The 12,231-nt window shown below is 52.0% G+C and overlaps 1 protein-coding gene across 4 annotated transcripts in view; it reads right to left on the bottom strand.

The window, feature by feature from the left end:
- Positions 1-2,413: 2,413 nt before the first annotated feature.
- The window catches only part of znf318 (zinc finger protein 318), a 32,581-nt gene continuing 22,763 nt past the window's right edge, over positions 2,414-12,231 (bottom strand). The window contains exons 8-12 of one of the 4 annotated variants that reach the window (XM_036126386.1): positions 8,636-8,821; positions 8,451-8,544; positions 7,978-8,096; positions 4,193-7,372; positions 2,414-3,838 (exon numbers count right to left, since the gene is read on the bottom strand). In XM_036126386.1, the coding sequence (XP_035982279.1) occupies positions 2,777-3,838; positions 4,193-7,372; positions 7,978-8,096; positions 8,451-8,544; positions 8,636-8,821 (4,641 nt within the window). In that variant the 3' untranslated portion in view covers positions 2,414-2,776. Of the gene's footprint in view, positions 7,373-7,977; positions 8,545-8,635; positions 8,822-12,231 lie in introns of those variants that run through there. The other 3 variants (XM_036126385.1, XR_004927625.1, XM_036126387.1) reach the window with 3 other exon arrangements.

Consider the following 12,231-nt stretch of genomic DNA (forward strand, 5'->3'; position numbering starts at 1 on the left):
AACTCGCGTCTCCTGCAACCTGAGAACACCGGACCGAGCGGCTTCCGAACCGAACCGACGCCCCAGCACCGGGAAAGCGGGTTCTGACCCGAATGTTGGAGTGATCGGTGAAAATGACGCGAGGAAGAATCTGCAGCTTCTCTGTAGGGAACAGATGTTCCGGATCATCTAATCCAGCCGCGGAGCGAAGAACCGGGTCAGAACTCTGCAGAACCCGCCTGCAGACCGAGGAGCTGATTTAGTCATTTGGTTCAGGTGTTGGGCCAGGGACACACCTGGAGGTGTAGAACCCTGGTCTGAACAGGTTTGGAGAGGTTCTGCTCAGACAGAATAATGTGGAACCAGCTCTCAGGGTTCCATCAGCCCAGGTTCTGACTCCTGCTACAGCAGACCCACCAGAACAGGAGTCTGTGCCAGAACTACAGATCCAGTTCTGGGTTTGGCCTCTTCTCACGGGAACGTTCAGCTGTAGGTGTGTCCAGTCACCATAACTTACCCGGATGTTCTGAGTCCAGCTCACCACCAACCATCCAACGCACCGCAGGAGGGTCCATCTGCTCGGGTCCACCTTACGGAACCGAGCAGATGGAACCCTCCAGGGTCCTCACATCCCCCGGTGGGGAGAAGAACCAGAGCTCAACTCCCTGCAGCCCACCAACCCCAGAGCTGCTGTTACCAGGCCCACTGGTTCTGTTGGGCCCACTGGTTCTGTTGGGCCCACTGGTTCTGGAGCCAGTCAGCTGCCACTGAGTGGCACATGGGGACCAATCTGGGCTCAATACAGAGACAGAGCTTCGAACCGGCAACCTCTGCAGCCTGCCAACACTTACATGAACGCAGCAAGGGAGGAGGGCCGAGCGCAATTTGTGGCAGTCGCAGGTCATTCTGGCATTTCCGAAGGCAGGTCGGGCTGCCACGGCGTATTACTGGCAGTCTCCACTGGCACCTGCCACAACAGAGACAGGCTGCCAGTACAGGGTGCCAGTCTCTAGTGGCACCTGCCACAACAGAGACAGGCTGCCAGTACAGGCTGCCAGTCTCTAGTGGCACCTGCCACAACAGAGACAGGCTGCCAGTACAGGGTGCCAGTCTCTAGTGGCAGCTGTCACAAGGCTGCCAGACCGGCTTACACCGTTTCGGAGGCTGTCTCTCAGGCAGGAACTGCTTTCTATCCGCCAGCAGGGGGCGCCACAGAGACTAAGGGGTGTCCAGTGTCCACAGGACAGTTTTATTGTCCCCTAATTAAAGTCTGTAGACTTCTGTTAACTGGTTATCAATAAACTGGTCCTGCTACACGTTACATAAACACCTCACGCTGTTATTAAAAGATCTGATTCTAGAGTAATGTTGGTCAGGACCTCCTTTCATGGGGTCTCATCAGGAACATCTGGATGCGGGTCACCTTTTCACTCACCCTGGTCCAGCAGGAAATGAGTCGGATCTTTGTGGTTGTCCAGGTTTCAGGTCCTCCTGCATTCAGCTTGTTTGTTCTGTAAAACCGGGTCGGTTTCCAGCCGTACCCAGAATCCTTCACCAGAAACAGCGTGACATAAGGAGGACAGCCTCCAGAACTTCAGAGGCCAGATGGTACAAAGCCTAAAGGCTCTCTGTGTGGTTCTGATTAACATGACCCGGGTCAGCATTTGCTGTCGAATCATCCATCATCTGACAGAGACGCAGACTCCAGAACTACCAGAACCATCTACGCTATTCTGCTCATATGACAGCAGGTCCCAGAGGCACCGGCGGGTCTAGAGGCACCGGCGGATCCCAAAGGCACCGGCGGGTCCAGAGGCACCGGCGGGTCCCAGAGACACCGGCAGATCCCAGAGGCACCGGCGGGTCCCAGAGACACCGGCGGGTCCCAGAGACACCGGCGGGTCCCAGAGACACCGGCAGATCCCAGAGACACCGGCGGGTCCCAGAGGCACCGGCGGGTCCCAGAGGCCCGGCGGGTCCCAGAGACACCGGCAGATCCCAGAGACACCGGCGGGTCCCAGAGGCCCGGCGGGTCTAGAGACACCAACGGGTCCAAAGGCACCGGCGGATCCCAGAGGCCCGGCGGGTCCCAGAGGTCCCGGCGGGTCTAGAGGCACCGGCGGATCCCAAAGGCACCAGCGGGTCCAGAGACCCGGCGGGCCTCTGGACCCGCTGGTGTCTCTGGGTCCAGCAGACTCAGAAACCCTTCTCCTGAGGGTCTCATATATAGCGGAGTTCTGGGTTATCCTCCCAGCAGAACCTGGAAGGAACCCTCTGGGGCCAAAGCAATGACCACTGCAGTCAAAGCTGTGGTCCACCTATCCATCTCCTGCTCCATTCTGCCCTCACCAGGAACGACAGACTGGAGCTCCTGGTCCTCTCTTGCTTTAAGAACTTTGATTTTAAAGTTTCAAACAGTACAAGGACGCCTTCAGAACATTCTTTGCCAACCTTTATTACAACTCAGCAGAGAGAAACATATTACAGCTAAAAATATCTGCAAGCACAAACAAGGAACCAAAGATCTACAGAGGAACGTGACTCTAGAGAACAGAAACCTACAGTGAGCAGAATGGCGACCTTTAGGAAATTATCATTTTATAACGGTTGAAAACATGAGTCCAAAGCAGAACCAGAACGTCTAGATCAGTTTTATACCTGCAGGCCTTCAGAAAGGTCAAATCAGAAGCATTGACTGAACTGTACATCAATCTGGCCGTTTTCCAGCCAAAGGTTGCTGGACGTACATCCATCCTTTGACTAAACCAGGCTCAGGTCTTTGTCTCCCCCTCACCCCCTACTCAAAGTTAAAACTGTAGTCAAAGTCCAGGGAGGTCATGTCTGCAGGGAGACCCAAGGTTTCTGGGGTGATCTCCATCTCTGGAAGATCAGTGTCTTTGGCCGCGTCGGCCTCCTGCTGCGGACCACAAGTCTCCAAGCCTTTGGTCTCTGAAGGCGTGGCGTCCTGGTCCCCCATGGCGGGTTGCTGTTCAGGTTCCGGTACACTCTGCTGCTGCCGACGGGTCTGGTATCTGGTCTGGGAGCGGGTCTGACGAACAGGAGAGGAAGCAGGAGGCGTCTTCTTCATTGGTGCTGCCTTGCCTCTGGTTCTGGGACCTTGTTTGGGCTTAGACTGTGGCTCTGGAGTCATCCTGTCATGTGCATTAGCATCCGGGTCCATCTGGGGTTCAGACCGAGGCTCTTCGTGGATCTGAGCAGCTGCTGGCTCCAGGGCAGCGGGCTGAGTCTGGATTTGGGTTTCAGGATTGGTGGGCCAGCTTTGAGGCAGTCCCTGTTCTGATGCAACCGATGGTACAGATGTTTCAGGACAAACAGCCACAGCTGTGGGAGCTGTGGAGCCCCGAAGAGACCAAACTGATGTGATCTGAATGTCAACATTGGTTTGGGTTTGTGGACTTCCAGGGCCACAGCTAGACTGGTTCTGAGGCGAGGTCTGGAGCGTACATGGAGGTGGAGATGGGGCGGGTGACGGAGACCGCTGTTGGGTCGCTGTTTGAGGATTTGATTGGTCCTGAGGTTCATCCAAGGGTTCTTTTAGAGTTTGGGGATGTTCCTTGGGTTGAGATTCAGGTTGTGGCTGCAACTGGGTTTGCGGTACAGTTTTGGGTTTTTCTTGGGGTTCAGGTTGGATCTGGGGTTGAGATTCTGCTGTTTCTTGGGTCTGTAGTTGGTTCTGGAGTTGGGATTCTGTTTTTTCTTGGGTCTGTGGTTGGTTCTGGGGTTGGCATTCGGGTTTATCTTGGGTCTGTAGTTGGTTCTGGGGTTGGTATTCGGGTTTTTCTTGGGTCTGTAGTTGGTTCTGGGGTTGGTATTCTGGTTTTTCTTGGGTCTGTGGTTGGTTCTGGGGTTGGGAATAGGATTTTTCCTGGAGCTGTGGTTGGGTTTCGGGTTTTTCTTGGGGCTGTGGTTGGTTCTGGGGTTGGTATTCAGGTTTTTCTTGGGTCTGTAGTTGGTTCTGGGGTTGGTATTCGGGTTTATCTTGGGTCTGTAGTTGGTTCTGGGGTTGGTATTCGGGTTTTTCTTGGGTCTGTAGTTGGTTCTGGGGTTGGGAATAGGATTTTTCCTGGAGCTGTGGTTGGGTTTCGGGTTTTTCTTGGGGTTGTGGTTGGTTCTGGGGTTGGGAATAGGATTTTTCCTGGAGCTGTGGTTGGGTTTCGGGTTTTTCTTGGGTCTGTGGTTGGTTCTGGGGTTGGGAATAGGATTTTTCCTGGAGCTGTGGTTGGGTTTCGGGTTTTTCTTGGGGCTGTGGTTGGTTCTGGGGTTGGTATTCAGGTTTTTCTTGGGTCTGTAGTTGGTTCTGGGGTTGGTATTCGGGTTTATCTTGGGTCTGTAGTTGGTTCTGGGGTTGGTATTCGGGTTTTTCTTGGGTCTGTAGTTGGTTCTGGGGTTGGGAATAGGATTTTTCCTGGAGCTGTGGTTGGGTTTCGGGTTTTTCTTGGGGTTGTGGTTGGTTCTGGGGTTGGTATTCTGGTTTTTCTTGGGTCTGTGGTTGGTTCTGGGGTTGGGAATAGGATTTTTCCTGGGGCTGTGGTTGGGTTTCGGGTTTTTCTTGGGGTTGTGGTTGGTTCTGGGGTTGGTATTCTGGTTTTTCTTGGGTCTGTGGTTGGTTCTGGGGTTGGGAATAGGATTTTTCCTGGGGCTGTGGTTGGGTTTCGGATTTTTCTTCGGGCTGTGGTTGGTTCTGGGGTTGGTATTCGGGTTTTTCTTGGGTCTGTAGTTGGTTCTGGGGTTGGTATTCGGGTTTTTCTTGGGTCTGTAGTTGGTTCTGGGGTTGAGATTCGGGTTTTTCTTGGGTCTGTAGTTGGTTCTGGGGTTGGTATTCGGGTTTTTCTTGGGTCTGTAGTTGGTTCTGGAGTTGGGATTCTGGTTTTTCTTGGGTCTGTAGTTGGTTCTGGGGTTGGTATTCTGGTTTTTCTTGGGGTTGTGGTTGGTTCTGGGTTTGGGAATGGGATTTTTCCTGGAGCTGTGGTTGGGTTTCGGGTTTTTCTTGGCTCTGGGGTTGGGATTCTGCTCCTTCTTGGGGCTGTAGTAGGTTCTGAGGTTGGGATTCTGGTTTTTCTTGGGGTTGGGGTTGGGGTTTTTCTTGGGGCTGTGGTTGGGGTTCGGGTTTTTCTTGGGGCTGTGGTAGGGATTCGGGTTTTTCTTGGGGCTGTGGTTGGGGTTCGTGTTTTTCTTGGGGCTGGGGTTGGGATTCGGGTTTTTCTTGGGGCTGGGGTTGGGATTCGGGTTTTTCTTGGGGCTGTGGTTGGGATTCGGGTTTTTCTTGGGGCTGGGGTTGGGATTCGGGTTTTTCTTGGGGCTGTGGTTGGGATTCGGGTTTTTCTTGGGGCTGGGGTTGGGATTCGGGTTTATCCTGAGGCTGTGGTTGGGATTCAGGTTTTTCTTGGGGCTGTGGTTGGGATTCGGGTTTTTCTTGGGGCTGGGGTTGGGATTCGGGTTTATCCTGGGGCTGTGGTTGGGATTCTGGTTTTTCTTGGGGCTGTTGGGCTTTATTTTGCATTGCTTGAGGAGCTGGGGAAGAACCTTTACCAGCTGTGGTGTCTGTTTCTGTCTTAGAGAAAGAAGAAGGCCCTGACTGGCCGACACTGCTGTAGAAAATATCAAATAAGTCCTGTGCTCTGGCTGCAGCCAGGCTGCTCTTCAGCTTTCCTGGCTTCTGAGGGCCCTCTGGCGTCTTCTTGAAAGGGGGCGGTTTGACAAACACAGTGCGAGTCTGCTCACTTTCCGGGACACCAGGAGCTGCCACATCAGACACGATCTTCATCATTGCTGGTTGTGAGGGAGCCGCTTTGGATGGTGGTGCAGTGGGAGCCTGAGGGGTTACAGCTTTAGCTTCTGGTTTTAAGGGGAGGGGAGAAACTGGTGAAGGTGTAGTCTGAACTGGAGCAGGCTTAGACTGGACCCAAGCCGGTTTGGGAAGCACAGGATCTAGTTTTGCTTCAGATGGAGCCGGTTTAGACTCAGCTGGATCGGGTTTAGAAGCCGCTGAGGCAGAGATATCCTGAGATGGTGCCGGTTTAGACCCAACTGGATCGGGTTTAGAAGCTGCTGGGGCAGAGGCATTCTGAACTGGAGCAGGCTTAGACTGGACCCAAGCCGGTTTGGGAAGCGGAGGATCTTGTTTAGCTTCAGATGGAGCTGGTTTAGACCCAACTGGATCGGGTTTAGAAGCTGCTGAGGCAGAGATATCCTGAGATGGTGCTGGTTTCAACATTCCAGGGGGGAGTTGAGGACCAAACGGTTCTGGTCTAGTCACCACGGGGGCAGACACTGGCCCTAAGGGTGCAGGTGACCTGACCGAAGGCCCAGGTGTGCTGTGGAGAGTCTGGGGATTGGGAGGCCTCAGAGGGGCCCTGGGAAAAGGCCCTGGTGGGCCCCCATCAGTGCTGGGGGCCCTCATGTTTAGGAATGTATTGAGAGAGGCGGGTTTCCCGGCCAGGGCAGCTCTCCTCAGCTGTGCCACAGGTGCGCGGAGGTTGGGCCGGATCTGTCCGCGGCCGGGCTGGGCCACAGGTGGAGCTTTCTGCTCCTCAGCACCCAGCTTCTCAGCAATCTCTTTAGCAACAGCTATTGACTTTGCCAGCGAGTCCTCCTCATCCTTTATGAACTTTTCTGCAACTTCCCGGGCTTCCTTGGCCAGCTGGTTCTCCCTCTTCTTCCAGGTGAACCTCCCAAAGGAAGGGGCGGGGCCTGCAGGGGGCGGGGCCTTGCCGGCTTCCTGGGCCTGCTTGCGGAGCTTGGCCTTCATGGCCGGACTGGGTCCACAGAATATTTTGGGCAGCTCGTAGGGTTTGGGTGGCGGTTCAGACTTCCTGAGGTCGGGTCTCTCTGCTGGTCTCTCGGACTCCTTGCCAGCTTTAGGCTGTCCTGCGTCCCGCTCTCTGTCGTATTTAGATCTGGCGTCTGGACATTTCTCATGCTTGTATTTGTCCTTGGTGCCGTACTTTGGATGATCGTCATATTGGTCGTTATCTACTCTGCGAGATCGGTAGCGGTACTCTTCATCTCGACTGCTGCTCCTGTACCAGCTGCTCTTGTCTTCGTCCTCTCGGCATTTCTCGCCCTTTCTGCTGTATTTATACTTTTCGTCCCCGTCCTTCTTGCCGTAAAAAGACTTGTCCTCCTCCAGGCTCCTTCTGGTTGCCTTCATCTGATGCTCCTCTTCCTCTTTTGTCACTTTGGCCTTCTCATCACAGCTCTCAGCAGGCTCTCTCTTTTTCTCCTTTTTGGTCTTGGCCTCTCGCTCTTTGCTGCTTTTGTCGTCGTCCTCGTCCTCGTGTTTGCGTTTCTTTCCACTCGCCTCCAAAGACAGGCCCGCCTGCCGGTCCAGGTTCCTCCTCTGCTCGTACAGCGGGTTCTCCAATGTTTGTTTCTGTTGGAGGAAGAACAGGAGAAACAAAGCTTAGGTTCTGCCAGACTGCATCATGGTTCCTCTGTCATTCAGCTCCACTTCAGCATCCAGAGATGCAGCGTTATTCATGCTGGCGCTGGTGACACACAACGACACATCAGGACCTTTCAAATAAATGACATAAATGCCCTTAAATCAACTTAAATCACTCTTATTGTGGCGATCACTTTAATGGCTGTAACCGTCAAATCCAGCGGCCTGTAAAGCTGCGCGTGGAGCCGGATAGATGAAACAGATATTTCCTGGCCGAGATGCAGCTTTAGACCCAAGCGCTGCATTCTGCAGGTTACACCCCCCCCCCCCCCCCCCCCCACAGGTCCCAGGTCCAAACCCGCTCTCTAATGCAGAACAGCTGCTTTAGCGTCACTACCACCCACACGCCGTCACATCGGCTCCCTAAGACCTTTTTTTAACAGCGCCTTCAGACCTGGACCGGGTCTGAGGCGGGACGCGGTTCGGGTCTGAGGCGGGACGTGGTTCGGGTCTGAGGCGGGACGCGGTTCGGGTCTGAGGCGGGACGCGGTGACGTAGTTTACGGTAGGACAGCGTGGGGCAGGCCTCCCTACCTTGTACTTCTCGTTATGCGAGTGCGTGATGACGTGTTCCTCGGCACAGATGCCATCTCCATAAAACTCCTTACACAGCAGGCAGAAAAACCCTCTGACCGGAACCAGGAACTCGGAACCTGCAGTCAAACACAGACGCAGAGCGGCTCAAAGCCTCAGCAGGAGACAAAATAAGCTGCCAATCATGTTTACCTGGCGGCCATCTCCAGGTTAATGAGAACCTGTCAGGACAGGAGACATTCAGACAGAAAATATCTGCTGCAGGTGTTTATAGAGAGCAGCTATCTCAGCACTAATGAGGAAAAAGCTAATGAAAAGACATCAGAAGATGTTTCTTCTTCTCCGACACAAAGATCCACTTTGAGTTCCACCTGGAAGTAGAAGATAGCTAACAAAATTCAGTGGCTCAGAGACCACATCATCAACAGCTATGCTGGCTTTAACTGGGTCTAGTGCTGATGTGGTACCAGTACCTTTGGCCGGCTTGGTCTGCTTGGCTTCTCCCGTCGGCGCCTTGCAGAGCTTGGAGGGGCTGGAGGCCCAGGGCCGGTAGTACGGGTCCAGAGTCTGCGGGAAGGAGAACGGCGGTGAAATGTACCGGATCAAAAAGCAACGGGTCAACTCAGAACGACGGCGTCAAACCGGATCGGCAACAAACCTTCCGGTGCAATTTGCTGTGCAAGTGGGTGAAAAAGTCAAACATGGAACCAGAGGTGACGTTGCAGTTTTTGCACCAGTGGTTTCCAGCGTCGTAGTACTCAAAGGGGTCCGGGGGCGGAGCCAGAGCCGCGGCGGCGGACGCCAGCTTTTCTGAGGCGGCTTTGGATGAAGCCGCCGGGCTGAGCTGGAAAACAAAAGTGGGAGGAGTCAGGACGGCGAGCGGAGACGGAGACGGTCAGGACAGAAACCAGAGCCGGCTACAAAGACAGCAAAACTCAGGAGACTTACCTTCTCTGAGTCCAGCTCCGTCAGACTCAGCGGCAAAGACAGAATCAATGTCCGTCCCGCAACGAAGACGAAATCAGACGAAATCAACGCGCGCCCCGTAACGAAGAGCGTATCAGCGCGCTGCTGCAGTTATGGATCAGCGCGGCAGATAAAACCGACGAGCTTCACGCTGATGCCGGCTTCCCCTCCCTGCTCCTCTTGATCCAACAGCAGACCGCGCGTCCTGGCCAGCCGCCGCCATGCTGATGAGGGACTAACCCATCCGGCCCTGAACTGGTCAGCCTTGGCCAAGTCCAGCCCACATGACGGCCCCGTCAACCAATCATTGGCTACGTTCACACTGCAGCCTGAAGTGACCAGATTCTGATGTTTTTGCCCATATGTGACCTGGATCTGATCTTTTTATGACACAGATCGGATTTTTTATAATGTGACACAGGCCACTTGGATATGTGGTCCTGAATCCGATACGTATCTGATCTTTTCTAATGCGACCTGTGTCTGTACGGCCGGGTCGCGTTAATCCGACCTGTACGTCACCGATACTCAACAAACGTCACTATTCTGCGTCCTGCTGTGCAGAAGCAGGAAGACGACACCCATAGCGGACTACAATGAGGAGAGCAGTCAATGGACGGAAAGCTTCGGTTAGAAAATAAATTAAAGACCGTAAAATGTGCGGCAGCATTATAATCCATGTTTACTTCCACAAACACTGAGCACGCGTGCTACATGTGACGTCATCGTGTCCTCTACTGCGCATACGGGACACTTAGGTTGTATGAATTCAGTTCACACAGGAGATAACATACAAGTCACATATATTTGGAAATGTGAACCACGCAAAAACAAAAAAATCTGATTTTACAAAAAAAAAAAATCGGAATTGAGCATCAAGGCCTGCAGTGTGAACGTAGCCTAAGAGGCTCGTCAGTCACTGACCAATCACAGAGTTGTATTGTACCCCCGCAACAACATTCTGAGACGTTACATTACGAGCGCATGGCGGACCGAGGGATTCTAAAAACATCGGTAAAAACGGTTAAATGTTGTCAGTGGGACAGTGTTATTCAGACGCGCGTTCCTTTCCCAGAACCTAAGAGTTAAAAAAACGTAACAGATGGATAAGCAGCTGACCACTAACATGGCGGACGAGATCGTAAATACAGACGTCTTTATGGTTCAACCCAAAAAGATCACCGTGATCACCATGATAATTTCCTGACAGAAATCAGCGCAACTCTTAGAAGAAGGTAAGAGGCTTAAATGTTGGAAACAGCTGTGTTTTCTACTTCTACGTGTTGTGGGTGTAGTACTCCAGGGTAACGCTGCCCCCTAGAGTCTAGGAGAAAAGTGCAGCTGCAGAGGAAGAGATGGACGGAGCACAAATGCTGCAGGCGTCGTGTCTACATGCATTAAGCATAAAGCAACCTTTAAGCTGCATTTATTAGGTCACATTGTTTGGATTAATGTTCTCATCTTGCCCATTCGGTGGAGAACAAGGACGTTGTGTAAACCCATGAGAAAAAGAGCTGGGTCAGATGGTTCTGACACCTGCCATCCTAACACATCCCTAAGTAAGGTTCTGAGCTGTTCTGAAAACAGACCGAAGCTTTTTCAAGCACTTTAGACAGAGTTTAACTGTCTGGACTGGAACTTAGAACCTGAAACCGGCAGCAGCAGAAGCCAAGAGGCCCGCAGGAACCGGATCAGAAGTCAGAGGATGAGCTCACATGCAGCTTTTCTGCCTTAACATGCTGGTAAATAACTTCATAAACTCCTTAGGTCAACTAACAAATTAACTTAAAATCAACTGGGACAAGTCCGATAAACTTGATAAGACCTAGAAACCAGTTAAAGGGTCCAGGTTGTTGAGAGAGAGGCTCTGGGAAGTTCTCTTCACTTACCTGCAGCAGACCGATGTTGTCTCACTGTGAGCTCGTTGGAAACAGATTCAGGCCTCCGAGTGTTGGAAGCTAAGCTAAGGCAGATTATACCGCCGACAGGTTTAACCAAACTAAGAACCGTAAGAACCGGGGTAAACAGGACAGACCAGCCGCGGTCATTAAGGACCACAAACAGCATCGTGTCCCACTGAGACGATGGCTGTACGCCTCAGCAGCAGTTAGCTCAAACCTCACAGGGCGCACTTACTTTTTCAGTCACAGTGATTTGACATCCATCTGCTACAGGCTAGTGTCTTTATTCTAACAGAAGAATAAATGGAACCAGAGAAAGGAAACTTGAACTATTAACTTCACAGAACATCTAACGATCTGAACTAGCCCTTTAAATCTAATAACAAGCTTGTTACGACATCAGGTAATGAGCTCGTTAAAAAAGCGGTTAAACTGAAACTGTTTTAATCTGATCTCAACTCTTCAGATCATGGACATAAGTAATTGGATTAAGTGGCTAATCGGAATAAAAATGCAAACACAGCAATCAGAATATTGTGATCAGGTTAAGCTATATAAAATGGTAGTTTATGTGGATTGTTAATCTGAACAGTGTCCACTTGTTCCAATCATGTCACTCGGATCAGTCTCCAATTCCTGTACTGCAGAACGACCAAAGCATGCGTAGCTAAGCCTGTAGCTTTATTAGCGAGTGCAGCAACACCTCAACTGTTCTTAGGAGATCGTCTAAGGTGGAGATCGTCACTTCCTGTTTGCGGTAATGTGTATTGTGTCACTTCCTGTTGTCACTGTGTGAATTGTGGTCTGTTGCTTTAGACTCTCTCGCTTTTATCTTTAATCTCTTTGCTGTAACATCTGTTTCTAACACATAAGCACTTTTAAAACATTTTCTGTAGCTGCACATCGCGCTTGGGAACTCCGTGTTTCACACGGTTTGCTTTGTGGCGTGGTAAAAGGGCGCTAGCCTAGCTTTAGCCTAGCCTAGCTTTAGCCCCACAATGGCTCCTTCTTTTCCAATTACTTCAGCTTCTCTGTCTCTGTCTTAGTCTCCCCCTATCTCATGCTCTCTGTGTCAGATGTTCAGTTATTCCTCTGCCTCCTTTAGTGATAATGGTACTTGTAATAAATGTAGTGTTTTTGTAGCCGTCCCTTTGCTAGCGCGGAGCCACATAGAGTAACTTTATGTAGCGGTCCTCCAGCAGCACCCGAGCAGCCGGGTAAGCAGGCTGGCTGGGTGACAGTTCGTAGGAAGCATAGCTCTAGATTTCAGCCCCCAGGTCACCACCAACCCGTCTGCGTTTCAAACAAGTTTTCCCCACTCAGCGACACACCCGCTGAGAAGCCAACCCTGATTATTGGCAGCTCCATAGTCAGAAACGTGGCACTA

The sequence above is a fragment of the Fundulus heteroclitus genome, chromosome 22 (genome assembly GCF_011125445.2).
Source record: "Fundulus heteroclitus isolate FHET01 chromosome 22, MU-UCD_Fhet_4.1, whole genome shotgun sequence".
In the NCBI taxonomy this organism is placed as follows: Eukaryota; Metazoa; Chordata; class Actinopteri; order Cyprinodontiformes; family Fundulidae; genus Fundulus; species Fundulus heteroclitus.